This window comes from Notolabrus celidotus, chromosome 21 (genome assembly GCF_009762535.1).
Source record: "Notolabrus celidotus isolate fNotCel1 chromosome 21, fNotCel1.pri, whole genome shotgun sequence".
Lineage (NCBI taxonomy): Eukaryota > Metazoa > Chordata > Actinopteri > Labriformes > Labridae > Notolabrus > Notolabrus celidotus.
This window is the reverse complement of record NC_048292.1, coordinates 17,504,066-17,523,817: the sequence shown is the minus strand read 5'-3', so window position 1 is coordinate 17,523,817 and position 19,752 is coordinate 17,504,066. Positions and strand designations below refer to the sequence as shown.

The following is a 19,752-nucleotide window of genomic DNA, read 5'->3' as shown; positions in this document are numbered from 1 at the left end:
CTAAAAGATTGGTGTTTTACCAGTAGACAAAGAAGAGCACATCTTCTCTGTATGGGCGCCTTGATTGAAATGTATTTATTGTGCCAAAAAAAAGGCAAAAAAGGCAACAGTTTTCATCATCAATGCTTTAGAAGTGTATTATTTTGAGCAAAGATCAGAGGAAGGCAGCAGCTTCCTTGTTGCTGCTATAGGAGTTAAAAGTGTCTATGGGAAATGTGACAGAGGCTAGCCCTTTTGTCTCTGGCATTCAACTGAGGCTGCTAATTATCTTGGCTGTAGTTGCATTTGTTGACAGTAATTAAACAAAGGTACTACGATTAATTTGCCAATGATGTGCTGAAGTTTAAAAATGTGTTACCTAATGCTTTAAAAACCTTGGAAAGAGACATTTTCGGCTCGTTTCCACCAAGCTGTCTGGTATGGATCAGTACAGTTTGGTACGGGTCAGATCGGTAACGCCTGATCCTGTTTGCGTTTCCACAGCCAACCGTGCCCTACTTGGTGGGCGGCGTGTAAGCCGGATGCCGATCAGCTACGTAATAGCGTGACGTTATGGCAGCGCTACACAGTGTAGGGGAGAACGGGGTTGGTTGGCACACGGGTTGGTTGGCACACTCGTTATATCTCGCCACCAGGGGGCACTGTCTCTCAAATTGGGGGAATGGACATTTCCAGAATTAGGATCAGAGCTCACCTACATAGTCTTCTCTGGAGTAAGACAGCTGAACTTGAGGTGAGAGGACTTTTTGTGTTTTTCATGTCAAATTGTAAATATTCAGCTCCTCAGTATTTTCCTTCTAGGCTTTTAAACGATGGGTTTATAACAAAACAAGTGTTACCCTTACAAAGTGTGAGGGGAAAGCTATAGTTTAGATTTTTATTAGCTAGCTAAGTAGTTGTTAGATGGTTGTTAGCCTTGATGCTAGCAAAAAATTCCAGTTAGGGTTGGTCGTCACATTCTCTTTGGGGTTGGTTGTCACATATAACAACCAACCCCTTTGTTGGCAAAATCCTGCATGGTGAGATTAGTTGGAGTGCGCAGACCCTTACCATCACTGTAACTCAGACAGTGACTGCATGTAGCCTAGTTAAGTAGGCCATTATTGTACGGCCTGTTTGCTTTGTTCTTTATGTTGTTATATAGGCTGGCCTAAAGATGTGTTTCCTGTTCATGGTCCTTGCTCATTTTATGTTTAAATGCATTAAGTTATGTAGGCCTAGCACTTGTCAGTGCAATTAGACTTTTAAATGTAGTTCTGCTTTCTTGACTTTTTAAAAAGATTTTTCCCAATGAAATACCATTGTGACAACCAACCCCATAGTGTGTGACAACCAACCCCATAGTGTGTGACAACCAACCCCATAGTGTGACAACCAACCCCAACGGACTGCAGTGTTTCTAGCTCCACCTTCTGGGGTCGGATCGGTATGTCTGGCACCCCAACAGAAGGGTACCAAAAAGTGGGACGGTACGGCTCAGTAATTTGGGGACCTGTCCCGGTTTTAGTCAATGGAAATGCCACAAAATGCGTGCCGTACCGAGACGAACTGAACTGAACCACTTGGTGGAAACGGGGCTTTACTGGAGGACACACAGCATCAGAAGACTTCTACACAGCTTTTATTGTGTCTGAATGTTTCTGTGAACTCACCCTACGACTACGATGATGAAATCAAGCAGATTCCAGCCGTTCCTCAGGTAGGCGTTTGGGTGGAAGAGCAGGCCGTATGCTATTACCTTCAGGAAAGCCTCCACCGTGAAGATGATGAGGAACAGGTACTCAACACGCTCCTGTAGAGACACACAGAAAGGCAGGTCAGATTGTTGGAGTGACATAAAAGAAAAAGGGAAAGAAAAACGAGTAAGACTTCATAGAAAAGCCTTGCGTGGTTAAGTTTGCATTTGGAAAAGTGTTGTGTATGAGTAATACCATTGCAAGATATTTGTTTATACCCCCTCCAACAATAAAAAACATGTATGACTTGAGTACCAACAGTGCAGGCCTCTTCCTCCTCCACTGCTCTGATTGTATCAACCAGAACAAGTTGTTCCGTTACTTTGTTTGGTGTGTGTGTGTGTTTGTGTTTGATTATTTATGTGTGAACATGTATTTGTCCAGCTTGTAATCGTGTACACAATCAAAGTATTTTGATTATTTAATAAAAGTGACTCTTCCTGTCCTGAGAGGCTACTGTCTCAAGAGAGGAATGCACACACAACTCACGCAAGCGACTGTTTCACTGCAGACATCCGCAGATATTGTTGCCGTAGAGATGACCCCTGCTAAAAGGGTCCTGGGAAATGTCCTGGAACAGCCTTGAGCCACACAGAGAGGATTTTTTGGATCATCATTAACTTCCGAACAATGTATCATCCACAAGTCATTCACAAAAAGGCGGCGGAGATATTCCAAACTAAACGCTCACGGATAAATTAGCAAGGAAACGTTCAATGTTTAGAAATATTCTCTGCCCTCTCTTGGTTCCTGGGAGGTACAAAAGTGTATTTAAAAAAGTATCAATCTATCCATTTATCATAGTCTCAACTTCCCCTGTTCTCACTCTATCTCTTGGACATACACACACATAAAAGGGCCAGAAGTTTGGGACACAAGGCCAGCCAGGTCTCCTTAGCTCCAAGTCCCCTCCCTAAGGGACCGGTCAGCTGAACCTAAATCTGGAAGGAAACTGCTTCTGTATGAGTCCAAGTTGACCAAAAATAGCTTCACAGGCTGAAAGGGTTAGGAAATAATCCCCTTTAAAAATATGATGCTATCAGAGAAGAAGCTATTTCAGGCAGCCTAAGAACAGGGTTTGTTCAGGCAGATTTACCCAATCATTGTCTTTTACAAATAATTTCAAAGGACAATATTAACCTCCCATTCATCCACTGCGGAGAAAAGAGAGGACATGAAAGAGAGATTACTAACAAGCCTGATGTTTTTTCATTGAAAGATACTGTCCTATAGGAAAGAGGGGCACACTAGCTAACAACAGCGCTAGCATGTAGAATGACAAAAACACTTTATATATTACGTGACCCAAGTAAAAGAAAAATGCAGACTAATAAAAGTAAATAGAGTTAAAAGATAATGAAAAAAATAAATAGAAATTACATTTAAATATTTAACATTACTGATATAACTGTTTACTTAAAGTTTAATTTCCTATTTGGAAGTATTTTATCATAAGGACAGTGTCAAGTACTTCAAAGGTTCATTATTCATCTTTATTCATCTTGATTCATTTATTTATTTATTTTACTACTTTTAACTGCATATCCTTAAATGCTATACCTGTATTGATTATTTCACTGTGTTACTTTTACCCCTCTTTCAATGTTCTAGTCTTTTTTACTGCTTGTAGCCCCTTTTTATTTATGTCTTTCCTTTTATTTTTTTAATTGTCTTACTTTCCTGGTCCCTTTGGTCTCTGTTCTTACCGTTGTGTTCTTGGGTTGCCTGTGTTGAACCCTTGTTTGGGTCATTTGTGTTTGTTTTCCTAATGTCTGATTTTAATGTTGTTTAAACTCTGTCTGCTGTAGAGTACTCTTTGTGTTTGTTTTTATGTGCCCTGCCGTTTGTGAAGCACTTTGTAAACTGGGTTTTTAAAAGATGCTATATAAATAAAGGTATTATTATTATTATTATTATTATTATTATTATTATTATTATTATTATTTATGTATCTTTTTAAAAAAGGGACCATATACGTTAATTGATATTTAGACAAATGTCAACCTAGTTAGCCAAAAGGTTATTTTTCATTAGCAGTCCCTTTGCCAGATGTTATTAGGCAACATATAAACAAGACACTATGTTCAATAGTACAGTGAAAAATAACAGATAACAAACAAATAGAATTTAAATAACAAGAGATGACATCAAGTAATATTGGATGTAATCAGATGGTACGGATATATATATATCTTTTTTTTAAGTTATATTTTTGGGGCTTTTTTGCCTTTGTTGACAGGACAGCTGAAGAGAGAGGAAATGTGGGGAGTAGAGAGTTGGAGAAGACATATAGCAAATGGTCGACTGGCCGGGAGTTGAACCGGCGACCTCTGGGACGAGGACTATAGCCTCTGTACGTGGGGCACTTAGACCGCTAGGCAACCAGCGCCCCAGTACAGATATATTATTGATATAGCCAACATTTTAAGACTCTGAACATGCATGGATTTCCTGAAAGGTCTTTGACTGCTAATACGAAAAGATGTTCTGAAAGTTAAAAGTGTTGGATTACCTCACGTGTACATTGGCTGCATTACGGTTGTATCTCATAAAGCTGATGTGACTTCAAAATGTGTCCAGCTAAAGAAACAACGTCCCAAGTATAGAGTTATGCTGTGTCAAACCCCCATTAGGCCACACACACACATACATAAACACATAAACACACAAACATACACAATCATGAGAACCAGTCATGCATGTTAACCCTGTTGACATGACAGCTGTGGTTTTACTATTCCTTTTGTACATGTTAAGTATAAGGGTGTGCTTATTTGAGCTGGATTTTCATGGTATTATATTCTAACCACACAACACTCCAAGGAGTCAATCAAAGAATCATGCTTTGATAAAATGTTCTTAATGATGTGATTATAATACTAACAGGGATTTGGAAGAGTTGTTCCCACATCTAGTGATGCTCAAGAAGCTTGAAAGTGGAGGGAATGATGTGAATGAGAATATGGAGGATTTGCACATTTTGATAGACAGATGACTTGAAAGGAAAGTAGATTTTTAAGGCCAGGGGTTGTGCACCTGCTCAGGCTGCTCAGAATGCTGTCTTTAATTTGTTTTGTTTCTCGTCTCTGTCTTTCTAACCTCCTCTCATTTTAATTCAAGTCCATCCAGTGTGCTTTAAAAGCACAAAAGAATCCAGCTTGGGACCAAAATTTTCACATTAAACACCTGTCTCACTTCTGTGTGTGCATCCTTACAGAGCCCGGGAGACTTTCTTTAATTTATAATCATCATTGGATCTGTGGACCCTCCAACCCAGTCTACGCGGAAGTAATTAATTTAACACATGCACACAAACACACACACTCATAGAAATATCCCCCCTCTTAATTCACAAAAGCTCTCCATCACTCTTTTCAAAACACACACACACACACACATCTAAGCTGCGTATCTGCCAGTGACAGGCAGACAGTGCGGCGCTCAGATGAATAAAACAGAGAAAAACATCTGGTAGGAACAGCTCAGTTTGACGTACACACACACACACGCACACGCAGACACACACACACACACACACACACACACACAGACACACTTTTCTGCTTCCTTTCCTGCCGTTCATGCAGACCCCATAAAGGGCAAAATCCATAAGGGGCACGACTAATCTTGTTAGTGATTGGAGAGAAATGAGACAGAAAAGATGAGACGAGAGGTGGATGGATGACATAGAGAGAGAGAGAGTGTGAGAGAGAGAGAGAGTTAGAGAGAGAGAGTGTGTGAGAGAGAGAGGGAGTTAGAGAGAGAGGGAGTCAGAGAGAGAGGGAGTTAGAGAGAGAGAGGGCTGACACACGGACAGAAAGGTGAGTATGTGGGAGCAATAATTCAGTTAGCTGCTATAGGTCAACCAAACCGCCTATCCATCAACTCGGCCAATCAGATTATGGTATTGACATTCTACCATTCAGTGGACAATGTTTCCATTTGCTATGACCTTCTGCGTGTGTGTTAGTGTGTGTGTGCTGCAAGAAAGGATAACTCATTACGCTGCTTTTTAAAAGAAGCTGAAAGACACATTATAGTCTGTTCAGAGTGTGTGTGTGTGTGTGTGTGTGTGCGTTGACAACATGTAGTTTTAAACAGGAGTCCTGAACATCACCAACTATAAAAAAGGTAGAACAGGAGCACCACAACGTTTTGCATATTCAACATGTTCACAACACACTGATAAACAAAACAACAACACAATTTTAAATGTGAAAGCAGAAGATTCTGTTTATGTATTTCATGATGAATGTTGAATTTCATCTTCAATTTCATCCCACTTTAGTGTTGCTGCTATCTGAACTCCTGACAGCCGTGTACAGAGACATTCTCCTGCTCAGACAGAAAACATTTCTGTACAACTATAGGGTGCTGCACTTCCAACATCCGCTAATGATTTATTTAGAGGCAGCAACAACAGTGGGACAAGGAGTGTGAAGTTTTGCAAGGTGTTAGTGTAAACTCTTTTAGCAGGCTAATGGTGAATCTGTCTGAAGGAGAGGGAAAGATAAAATAATTACTGTACAGCTTGTATGTAAAAATATATATTACTGTTTGCAATTATTCCTTTTTTTATGAACTTTGTTTATTAGAACTTTTTGACATAATTTGACAGTTGTGTTGAACACTTTTAATTAACAGTGTCATATAAAAATAAGACAATACAATCCTTAAATAATAACAAAAATAATTAAAACAAATAATTAAAAAACATTTTTTGAAATTAAATTTAAAAAACAAACAAACAAAAAGTTAATGGTCCATTATTCCTATTTGTAATTGAAAAAAACACCAAGATATTGGGAAATCCCACCATCTCTAAAGTGAAGTTAGACATCTGTCACTAACGTTTTCTCTTCTTCTTTTGCTATTAAACGCAATAATCATTCTTCTTATCTTTTCTAAACAACAAAAGGCTTTCGGTGGCCTAGCGGTCTAAGCGCCCCACATACAGAGGCTAAAGTCCTCTTTGCAGGGGTCGCTGGTTCGATTCCCGGCCGGTCTACCATTTCCTGCATGTTTTCCCCTGCTCTCTACTCCCCACATTTCCTGTCTCTCTTCAGCTGTCCCATAAAATAAAGGCAAAAAGGCCAAAAAATATAACTTAAAAAAAAAAAGAAGCTTACGGATGCGCAAAAACCATCATTGCCGGGAGTGCCGCATTACAACCAGGGACTGGTTAGAACAATGAAAACATTTCTTTTTATTAAAAGATTACATTCACACAAACTTTTGGATTTTTATTCTAATCAATGAGCATCAAAATAATCAAAAATGGTCCATCCCTATGGAGATACACTGAAATATATTCTGGAGATAGACAGATTCATTGGTTCGCCGATTATTCGGGCAGATTAATGGTCTTCTGAATCAATCATCCTGCGCTCACAAGGCTGATTAAAAAAAGAGTTTGCCTTGTGTCTATTTTTCTATTCTGCATTCTGCTATAAATTACCTCACTCACTAATAACTTTTCTAAAAGAAGACACTTTTCCATCCTAAAAGACAACATATCAAAAATAAACAGTTACCAGCTGGTGCTTAACCCTTCTGTTATGTTCGTTTCTCTGGAACAGCAATAATGTTCCTGGGTCAATTTGACCCAGGGCATATTCAATTATCCAAAAGTGTCAGTACCCCAAAAAATCCCAACACACTTAGTTTTTAACTCCATTACTAACCATTTAAATCAAGATTTAGCCCACTGGTGTTCTTTAATTCTCACAGATCATGGTTCAGTGAGGATAACTCACTCGTTTTTCATTAAAATTCATTTTAAAACTTTTTTAAATGTACATTGGAAAGCCCTAAATATAAATACAATAGTTTTTATGACATATTTTTGTTTATTTTATTTTACATTTTGATTTATTTATTTTTTTTAATGAAGTGATGTTGATAAATTAACACGACACTTCTTCTGTCACATGCTGCCCAGATTTGTATGCTGCATTTAGCTGGTTTGGAAGGTATATATTGCCTAAAATAGACTTTAAAAAGGATCAATATGACCAGCAACATGACAGGAGGGTTTATGTAAATATGATCATGATGTGTAGAATAATGAAGTTGAAATGTTCTGAAATCTAGAGCATAGCCTGATGTTTTTGTTCTGTTCTACAAATGAATTAAAGATCCATCTAAAACATGTTGCTGGCTAAGAAAGCATATATTAGATCAAATGTGATTAAAAACAACAACATGGTTTTAGCGGTCACTGAAAACCTGCTCTCTAATTATCTGGATCACTTATTGAAAACCTGATATCTGTTGAGCACTAATATAAACCACAATATAATAACAGATCACTTCTTTACATGACAACAAATTAGAAACTTAAAATACAGACGAATGCAACACGTCAAAAATGAGCACAACTCTGACCATCCCAGTCTATAATCTGAAGCAGCTACCAACTTAACAAAAGTTTGAGCTCTGACAGAAGATGCGAGCAGATCTTTAAGATGAATGGATAACTCCTCTTTGACATTTAGGAAAGTTAGGAGGTCTCCACTTCTCTTTCTGCTTCGACTACTTCTCTGCCAGTTCTTATCTTGTCTCTCTTTTTGTCTCTCTCTCTTATCCCTCACTATCATGTCTTCACCTCCTCTCTTTCCTCCCCTCAACTCTCTCTCTCTGTGTTTTTTTCTCTGTGGGTGCCAACCATAAGTTACCATAGAGACCAAGATGGGCTCCAACGTTACTATGGAAACTGTGTGCCGCAGCAGCATCAGCAGCAACAGATTTGCTCCCTCTCTCTCAATATCCCTCTTTCTCTCTTCTCTCTCACTCTCTCTCACACACACACACAGACACACACACACACGCACAAATTGATGACACTAATCAGTATTGTACCGAGAATATCCACAGCACATAGGCCTAATTACTACTCGTCTCTCAGCATCCAGACTTCCTGTTGTGTGTCTGTGGGTGCAACAGTGTGTATCCATATGTGTTGTTTGTGTGTGTGAACTCTTGTTCATATGCAACATTGTGCCTGTTCCAGTGATTCATATCACATGCTTACTCCATGCTACCAGGTGATTAATAAACTGAGCTGTGCATGAAACTTTAGCATGTTAAGTAAGGGATAATGTGTGGGTAGCAGGTAGTTATGGGAAATAGACAGAAGGGGTTCTATTTCCCATAACTACTAGCTAACTATACATTATCCCGCTTATTACCCGGCAACTAACTTAAAGGCCCTGTGAGGAGTTTTGAACTGGCTGAGAAACAGACTGAAAATGATACCGATGCCTCTTTATGACCTTCAATAGCAAATAAGTCCATCAGCAGCAACACTGACACCTTCTCTGTTGTCATTTTTAATGCTTGAAACCGCCCTGAGGGGTTAGGTCTCAGACCAGATGATGGACATCTCGCTTCAGAAACAGCCTTTATTTGACTGTTTTCATGGAAAAGAATCACATTGCCTGATAAAGTTCACTGTTAAAAGACAACAGGATGAGGTTTTTGTTGAAAAGACTACTTTTGCATGAACAGGACAAGAGATAAGAGGTATCGCTTTGTCCATAAGGGGGCGCCAGAATCGATACAAAACAAAAGTTCCTCACAGCAGCTTTAAAATACAAATACAAATACATTATTTATGTATACAGTTTTTAAAAAGTAGTCCCAGTGATTCAACTTAGTGTTCCATGGTGATGGATTCTTATCTGCCGGTTGCGTTCTATTTAACATGAAACTGCCCTCATGCAGCTCTCCTTCTTCTCTGAGCTCTGCGGTTCACACACCAAGGCAAATGTCATGACTTTGAACCCTGCTGCTATCATCACCACCGCTCACGGTGGTTTTTTTTAGCGATCTGTAACTCAAAGTTTCTCTCCCCGTCTCTGCTCGTTGAATGGTGGACAGGATCCACAATGTAAATATCCATGTTGTTTAGCCTAACCGTTTTAACCAAGCGACAACCTCCGGTCTCAAAATATGAAGCCTATGCGGAAGTGCAAAAAACTTCAGCTAATCGAGGATCCGCTTGAGGCTGGCTCTGGAAGTACTGGAAACTACATACACGTGCATCCAAAAATCTGATCTTTACGGCAGAAATAAACATGTTTACAGCCTGGTTCAAAAAACACATGCAGTCTGGATATGAGATGAGATGATTGATTGACAGGCGGGAACACTGTAGCTGTTGGCTAGGAGGCTCAAACCCCGCCTCCTTCCGTCACAATCGCTCGACAGCAGCAATATGGTTCCCCGCCGCCAATTGGCCTCAAAACAGCGCTTCAGAAACAGATGGGTGACGTCACGGATACTACGTCCATTAATTATACTTCAATGTATCTTGAACTGAACCAATAGAAGACAAAAACCTGCCACAATGTTTACAACCACTGAATGAATATAAAGAAAGAATAATGCAATAATAGTTCTGTGAAATATCAGCAGCTCAGAGGTAGATAAACAATCACAACAGTTTCAGTGAAAGTCCCAGCATCCTTTATGTGATAAATTCAGTAATTGTAAAAGGGTAAACAACACAACACATCATAATGATGGTTTATATTTCATTTTCCTTCAATCAGGGTTTAATAGATTAGTCACCGGAGCCTGAAATATGAGGTTAACTTTTGGGTCAGTGAGCCAAAATTGGTCTGCTTTTTCTACATTGTTGTAATTGCCACAGCTTGGAGAGGAATAAAGACGTGTAATCAAGACTGACAGTGCTCAACAAGAAGAGCAGGAGATTAATAATGGCATATTAACTTTTGATGTTAAATCCACAACAGTGATGAAAAACGTGGCTCATAGGTCAACGTCTCAGCACTTAATACAATTTTTCTGACTTTTTACAGCTAACAGCCATAAAGTGAGAGAATATCCACCCGACATACTGTCCATCTTCTATTCTGCAAGGACATCAAGCAATCCCAGTTTTAAAGCCACTCAAGGGAGGAGGAGAGGCACAGAGAGGAGAGTGTGGAGGTTAAAGAGTGTACTTTCAATTCTATTGGGGTGGGCAAAATGAATGGAGCAACACTCTTTCCTTAACACCTACTATTGAGGTTCTGTTGAAGGAGGTCCTTAAAGGTGTGTTAAACTTTGATAGCACATAGGTTGTAAAGCCTGATATATTGTCAATCATCTGTGTCAGTTGCTCTGGGCTCTTCGAGCAGGGATGGAGAAGTGTTTTCTCTTCACTCACACTCACTGCATGCAGAGACGGGTCTCAGAGTGTAAATAAAACATCAATAAAGAAGAAGAAACAGAAACACGACGCAGAGTCTTACTTTGTTTTAACATTTTACCTGATAAAAGGACAAGGGGCCAATGAAGAAATCAAAAAGTGTTAGAGGAGCAGAGGGGATCTCACTGAGCCTGTGGTTTAGGGCAATATGTGAGATTGGGGTTTGGGTTGGGATTAGTTGTGGGACAGCTGATAAATTGCTTGTTTTTTTCTCTACCTTTCATTTCTTTCCGTCTCCGCCTTATCGGTGCTACTCTCTACATTCTCTCACTCTGCAGTTGTTCTAGTCAGAGGATAATCTCGATTTCATTAGGTGGAGAGTCAAGGGGTTAAATCAACTGGTGAAAAGAAACAAGCACACACCTTAAGCAGCTCAAGGAAACCAAGCTGTGATCAACTGCACATGAGGTAATACTGGGCAATCCATCTTTTTCAAAAAATTGATGTTTTCCTTAATTTAGTCAAACACAGATCAGTGTCTGTTCCTCATGTGTATGCTTCTTATATTCCTTGTGTCATGAGTTGATGTGTCTTGACTTGGTTCCTCCCCATGTTTATTCTGTGTTAGTTATCCTTTGCCTCCCTTGTGTGTTTAGTGATCCATGTCTCTTGTGTAGTTTAGTCTTATGTTTACTGTTTTATTTTGTAGCTCTGAATCCTTGTGTCTCCAGTTTAGTTTTATGTCATGCCCTTGTGTATTTCTCTCCTTTAGTGATTCCCCTCATTAGTCTCACCTGTGTCCTGTGTTCCACACCTGTGTTAATTACTCTGTGTATTTAGTTCCTCTGTTTCCCCTGTCCCTTGTTGGATCATTGTTCGTCTTCCCTGTACCGGTTCAGCGCTTTGACATTGTCTTTCCTCGTTACTTGCCGCTTCGCAAAGCAGAGGGCATTGTGTTTTTTCAAGTGTGTGAAGCCTTACGTGGTGACGTTGATGATGTCATACACAGCCTCCCTCTGTACACTCAGAAGTTGTTATTTGGACATGGATACTAACTCAAAAAATGAATCCACATATAATCAAAACAACATTAATCGTTCGGATAACTCAATAAATAATTGTTGGTTGAACTAAATAGCTGGATTTGAGTGCTGTACCCTTAATGGCTGTGAGTTAGAAGTACTGTTCGGGTTTATAGTGTGGTTTTATACCCCACACTTTGAGAGAACAGCCCGGCACGTGTATTTTACTCCACCAGATTATCTTAATTTTTAACTTTGTTGTTTTTTGCATCACAAAAACCTTGTTCTTTAGTATGCAAAAAGGTTTTCTTACATAGGCTACATCTGTAAAAGTACAAAAAAAAACACAGATAGAAAAAAATAAACATAAAAATAAATGTCTTATCACAGGTTAAAGTGTGTCTATGCTGAACATAAGTCAATGGTGTTTTAGTATGAGCTGAGGATGTAAATTTCAAGTATTTTCCGTGATAGATCTTTGGAAATGTTAACGATCAATTATTGATTAATCATAACAAAAACGTAAAAGTTTTCCATGTCAAAAATAATACCAAATGTGTTTCCTTCACTACACAATGCATATAACTGAGAGTATTGAATAGCTACGTATTGTATTGAGGTCTTTAAAATGTTAAACACGCTGAATATCGCCGTGTATTTCATCTCTTCCTCTCTATTCTTCATGTAATCATGTCTGTATGATAAACAGCAACATGTATCAGCTGTAGATTAACATGACACGCTCTGAAACTCTGTGGAAAAGAAAACAGAGATCGTAGCGGGACCGGAAGAAGGCGGCCGGCTATAAGAGAGACCGCACTGCCCTCAGGCGTTTCGGCGGAGAATTGCTGCGCGACACAGACACACCGACGCAGAAGTATGTGGGGCTCATGTCCGCGTCAGCCCCTGCGGCGTAGGGGAGACGCAAAAGTATAAATCAACCTTCAGACTTCAACAAGGGAACTGAACAGAAACATTTCAGATTCACAGTGTTCAGTTTCCTGCCTACTCGTTTTTATTGAGAATAATAAGCATGTGGGATTGGTCACGTGTCAGCCGGGAGCGCAACCGTGTCAAAATCCATCCAACGGCAGAGAAAAAAAACGGTCGTGGAGACCTGGCGCACATATCAGTACGTACTGCTAGTATAGTAGGCGATTTCGGAAACAGCCATAGAGTCCAATGCTGCAAGTGCAATTTTTAACTTTCACTTTCGTTTTTGGAGCAGTTCGCATGTTGGCACTTTGCCAGCTGTAGGACCCTAGACCAAAACGGTGTGTTCACAGTTTGCAGCTCAAAGAAAAGTGGACGGTGAAAATCAGCGATTGAAAGAAGAATAGAGTGAAACTTTTGAAGTTCCTCTGCTCCTTCACTTGCCATGCCATGAAATGCAGTGAATGAGGCAGGACTGGGCCCACAGATAGGGTGCTCTGCACATGCAGTACATTTTGAGTTGAATGTTGTTTTTATTTAATGGGCAAAGAGTTTTACAAAATAAATGGAGGACAAAGTTATATTTGTCTTGTCTTCTTTTTTTTATTTTATTTTATTATTTTTTTTGCTGATCCGAAAAATGATCCGATCCGTGACTCAAAACCGTGATCTGATCCGAACCGTGAGTTTTTTGATCCGTTGCACCCCTAACCGCTAGAACGTCTCATAGCTGAGAGGAAACATATTCAAGCCCATTGTAAGCATGTTAAGAACATGCCAACGCCACACGTTCAACATAAATCTCATTAACAGAACTAAGATCCAATCTGAGCGCCTTCGGACGAGGATTACGCTTGATTAAGGATTACACTGATGTGTGTGGGCCTGTGTGTGGGACAGAAAAACACAGATTGTATAATCATCATCTGTGACCTTTGACACGTGAAACAAAGATAGATGACCTTATGCAATGGATTAAGATTCATATACACACACATACTGACACACACATGCACACAGCCAGAGCTTACGTGTCTACTGTTGATCCCAACACTTCCACATGCTGCACATATGCTGTGCCTCTGTTGCTGAAACGCCCCTGTGTTTTCCCACTGTGTGTTCATATGACACATGAACCTCTTTCATATTTTTGTTAAATAGCTTTTTAGACACAAATATTGTAAATCATACCATTTTTTTTTCTCCTATTAAAGAGGTTTGGGTCTTATTAAATCATTTTTTTCTTCCTCTGTTTGTCTTTTGTTTCCTCCAACCTTCTGAATATAAAAGTTTACAGGAAGAGAAACTCTTGTTTCCAGGCAACAAGCACTGTAGCTGCAAGAAGAAGAAGAAGAAGAAGAAGAAGAAGAAGAAGAAAGACAGAAAAAGTTTCAATACAGAAAGGTTAATGTGGGCTGTATTTGTGTGTGTGTGACAAAAACTGTGACACTTTGAATTAAAAGACGTCATGTAGTTCAGCTTTTGACCCTGATGCGGTCAGTGTCATTAAATTGTTTCACAAGTATGTTTTGAAATACACTAAAGGAGAGCCATTCAAATACAAGCAGACGTCACACTTCTTTCTTTCTGCTGTTGAAGGAAATGTTTCAGCTGAGGTCTTTTTTTTTTTCAGGGGGAACTTTAAGGGGGACATGTAACTTAATGTGACACGATGCCAAGTGTTTGATGTGTGTGTTAGGACCCAAACAAAGACAGAAAACAAGGCAGACAGCTCAGTGTTAAACGCAGGAACTTACAGCCCCATAGAGATCTGACAATACAGATCAACACATCTCCCTGACAGACTGTCACATGCTAGCTGTGTTAACTCTCCACACTCACCGACACATGTCTCGTGCTATCTCAATTTTCTTTTTTATCTCACACAGAGGATGTCACATACTATTTGTTTCTTCCTCTGTCAATTTCTTTCACTTTCACGCACAGGAGCCTGTAATCTGTCCACCTCCAGGTTCAGCCTCTCCGTAAACAAACATTGTCCTTGCTCAGATGCTTCTGAGCAAACAGACAGTAACTGTGCTGCTGTCACGCTTTTATTTTTTCAGATTAATAATTAATTCATCTGCGAACTGCTGTTATAGGTTACAAGGTCTGAAGCCATTCCCAGCACGCCCTGGGAGGGAGACTGGGAAGAATCATTGACAGGCAACCACTGCTGTATTGTTTTAACACACAGAATCCAGTAGTACATCCAGGAAGCCGAGCTAGAGTCAACCTGACCTGTGTGTCTTTGGATGAGGGGAGGACATCCATATTAAAGACGGAATAAACATTAAAACTGTCTGTAAACACAGACTGAGGAGCAGAAAACAGAGGACTATATTAAGAGAGGAAGGAATTGAAGGAGAGCATAAGAAAGATATAGACATGAAAGAAAAGGAGAGAAAGAAAGAGAGTAATTGGTCTAAAAATAATAAAACAAAGGAGCATAAATCATGTCAGAGAGACAGTCAGTGTGTGTGTGTACGAGTGTGTGTGCAAGTGAGTGTGTGCATTAATGAGTGTGTGCTCCCTGGTCTCTGAGGGGAAGGTAACTGGTACCCTTGAGAGAGGAGGAAAGAAAGAAAGCAGCAGGATGAAAAAGAAGATAATGTATAAAGTGTACAGAGAAGGAGAATGATAAAGCCAAGGTGAAAGAGTGGAGTTTTCATTCATCCCTCCATCACAGCTAACAGCACTCTCTCTCTTCTCCTTCTCAATTCTGAAATGCTTATAGGTGTGTGTGCGTTGACTTATCACGACTTCTCCTCTCTACACGCAGGGAGACACACACACGCCCACATACACTGTGTCACTCATGCATAAGTCTATACACACTGTTTTGTCCCCACATGAGCATACATGTAGCTGCACACACACACACACACACACACACACACACAAGCAAGAGATACAAATGAAGACAAAGTGAGGTGACACACAAACACACAGATCACTGTAGTGTATCAAGATCAGAGCAGCTGCTCCCTAACTGACAGGACAAGACAGATTACTATACTCTTTAAGTCACTGCATGACTCATGGTGTGTGTTTGTGTGTTAGTCATCTAATATGCCTCATGGGCTGATGGTGCTGACTTGTGAGGAGCACACAGAGGGGTTGAAAGGTGGTAGAAAAATGAGAAAAAAGCACAGTAGAATATTAAGATAGTTCATCAAAACTAACAGAGTTATTCAACAGTTTGTCAACGTATTCCCATTTAAGCTCATTGTAAGAAGTGTTGATATTTCATCATATGGTTGGCGGTGGTTGAGTCAGCCGGGGGGATGAGACGATATATCTGAATAACAGCAGTTTTTGCATGATGCTGGATGACATTAACCATATTTGACTGGCGGAAGAAGGAGGACATATATAAAGCTGCAGTAGAGGACAAAAGTAAGCCTAAATTGGCAGCCCAGTTATTTAGCGGTTACTCATTTAGTAAAGACAGATTATAAAAGAAGCACCAATGTATCAGTGTGGTGTCAGTATTGGCGAATACTCGCCCTGTTGATGGATATCAGCCTGTCTGAAAATAGTTTATCATACACTGTTTGGAGTAGCCATTATGTACAGCAGTGGTTCTCAAAGTGGGGTCCTAGAACCCCTGGGGGTCCGCGACCCATAGTGTGGGGGTCCGTGAAATAATTATAAAAAATGTCTAATAAATTATAACATTTTGCTGTGTCATTAAAAACAGCATATATACAGAATAGGACCATTTGATTTAAATGTTGCTTTATTATTTTAGTAATTTTGACTGTTATCTTATTCTATTTTTATGTATTTATTCATTCATTTATTTAATCTTATTTATCTACTCAGTTTTATTGATATTTTTCAGCCTTAGTTTTATTTTTCAACTCTTATCCTTACCTTTTAAATCTATTTATTTAAACTATTTTTATTTCTTAATTTTGATGCTTTAACTTATTTTAATTACACATATTTTATTTTGGTGTGCATTGGTCTCTATTTTATTTTATTTTTATGTTGTTCTTATTTTTAATTTGTATTTTTATTAGTTTTATTATTATCATTATTATTATCTTCCACTAAAATGTCTTAGCATTGTTTCATTTCTGCTTCTTTCTTGTTTTCAATCGCTGTAAAGCACTTTGGGTTGCATTTTATTTGTATGAAAGGTGCTATATAAATAAAGCTTGATTGATTGATTGATTGATTTGCGGCAATGAAACCAGCATATTGTGCCCATTAGTCCCACCCTAGTTAGCTTTTGGGCCAAACTGATATGATTGTGACACATCAATCTGTCACGTATCCCTCATACACACTTCACTCCAGTCACAACTCTTCCTGTTACTACTTAGCTTTGTCTACTACCTTGCGAGAATGGAGCCATTTCTAAATCAGTTCACATCGTCAAGTGATGCTAAGGCCAAGCAAGCTAAATTAATACAATATGATGATAGGTATGTAGAGTTTGTTTTTATTGAGAACAGTGACAGGGGACCAAAATGCATCATGTGTCTTCAGGTGCCAGCCAGCCAAGCTAGCGACAACTAATCACCCGGAATATAAGGACAAAACTACAGACTTTTTCCAGTGAAAGAACGGGAATACATCCATCAGAAAATACAGATGGTGAAGTGTTTTCTATTTATCACTATGAAAGAGGTCTGGAGTATTAAGAGTGATAAGTTTTACAATACAAATAGTTCCAAGGGCATCTAAGAGAGCAAATGGTAGTAAGCATGTGCTTCATCTATGTTACAATTATGAGGGGGTCCTTGGAAAATGTTCTCACCTGTAAGGGGTCCTTTGCCCCAAACAGTTTGAGAACCCCTGATGTACACTATCTGTTGCCTTGCATAAACTGAATGATAGCAAGCTAGTTAGCCCCGGGATTTAGCCGACTGTGAGGCTTTTCTTTGGAAACAAAAAAAAAGTAACTTGTATGAAAAACCTCAAGAGCTGCATGATAACGCTGTTTATTTTTGTAATGATTAATTTGACTTTTTTCATTTTACTGTTTTTCAATATTTTCTTTTTAATATAAAAACTTTTTAAAAGTAAGGTTTTTGTTGGGTTTGTTCATCAATTTATTATAAAACTATTTGTTTAGCACCAAATCACAACAAATGTTATCTCAAGACGCTTTTACAAACACAGCAGGTCTAGACCATACTCTATGTTAAATTATTAACAAAGACCACACACCAAGATAGGATAAGACTCAGTCTTATCTCATCTTAATCCACCATGAGAATTGCACCTTGCAGTATTTAGCTAGTTACAGAAGCAAGGAAAAACTTCCTTTAAACAGGCAGAAACCTCGAGCAGAACCAAACTCATGTTAGACAGCCATCTGCCTCGACCGAGTTGGGGTTAGAAAGAGGGTTAGAGGAGAATAAGAGAGAAAGAGAGCAATCATAGTTATGAGCTGAGTAGCAGTAGTAGTAGTAGTAGTAGTAGTAGTAGTAGTAGTAGTAGTTGCCACTGGAGTCCAGCACGTCTAAATCAGCTGGAGTCTGGAACATCCACAGCGGAGGACGTCTATGGCAGCTCAGAGGAACCTACGAGACGAGTTAAGTACTGGAAATTGCTTCTGACTGAGTTGTGATTCTAAAGCAGTCAAAAAAAGCCATTGAGGTAGTTGTTTTTCCAAAAAGAACAGCTTCTATGTATGTATGTTTGTAAGGAGGTTAAAATGAAAGGCTGTTTTAAAAATGTGCTCGACTAAGTATGTGTAACAAAGGCCTGAATGACTTTAACAATGTTTGCAATTGTTTTCAAGATTCGTTGGGGACTGTGGCCCTGACTGGGGAATCAACAACAACAACCAAAATATACTGAATATTTATATTCATACATTTAATTTTTTTTTAAAGTTACATTTTAGGGGCTTTTACACCTTTATTAGAGATGAGAGGACAGTGGAGCAAGAAAATAGGAGAGAGAATTGGGGAATGGCATGAGGGAAGTGGGCTGCAGGCTGGATTTGAAACCGGGCCATCCGCTACATGGGCGTGCGACTTAACCATTAGGTTAAACCTGCACCCATATTTATATAACCTTAACCCTAATTCAAGGAACATTATAAATTAAATTACAGTTGGTGTTGGTACAGAATTCCTCGACCGATGCACCTCTACAGACTATGATACACATAGTATAGTAATGTAGTGTATGGTTAGTAGTGTAAATCAACAAGATCAGCTTAAGATTAACAACTATTTCAACACTTGGTTATGACTTAATCAAATATGAGGTTTAAATTTCCCACATGTCATGATTTGCTGCTTTTCTGTCTCACATCATTGTTAGTTTTATTCCCCGTTTTCTTTTGATCAGCTTCTAGAGAAAACAAGCACTCATCCGATCATTCTTCCTATTTGTCATCGCAGTCACACTCCTTCCAGTAATCTCAGTCAGATAAGTGCAGCTGTGCTTGTTAGCACATACTTTCATTCACCATCCTTCCCTCCTCTCACTATCCTTCATCCACTTAAGTGTCCACATCCACATCTCTCCTCACTTTCTTCCTATTCCTTCTCCTTTTTTGTTCACGTTTTTCTCCTTTAGCCTCCTCTTGTCTCCTCCTCCTGCACGAACATTAATTATCCTGACTGCATAAGAGGAAGATGCAGGAGGAGTGGGATGAATCAAAGGGCTGAAATAACAGAGACTAATACATGAAGAGAGCAGCTCTGGTGTCACTGCGCCCACCTCTGAGAATGAGCCTATGTTTTAATGACCAGGCGGCAGAACTAGAGTGTTCCCATTATACGCTGGGAGCCATGTCAGAGAACATAGTTGGCATTAAACACGGGATTTCACTTTTTTTTCTTGCAGCACACATGAAATATGAGGCTTCTGACAGTTTTCCTGTTAAAAAGGTAAAAGCTGAAATGATCATTTATGACAGCACTATCAGAAA

General features: G+C 39.3%; 1 protein-coding gene across 1 annotated transcript in view; it reads right to left on the bottom strand.

Moving 5' to 3' along the window:
- cacna1c (calcium channel, voltage-dependent, L type, alpha 1C subunit) overlaps positions 1-19,752 on the bottom strand; it is a 254,713-nt gene that overhangs the window by 96,387 nt on the left and 138,574 nt on the right. The window contains exon 4 of the mRNA XM_034673428.1: positions 1,653-1,792. Coding sequence (XP_034529319.1) covers positions 1,653-1,792 — 140 coding nt within the window. The remainder of the gene's footprint in view (positions 1-1,652; positions 1,793-19,752) is intronic.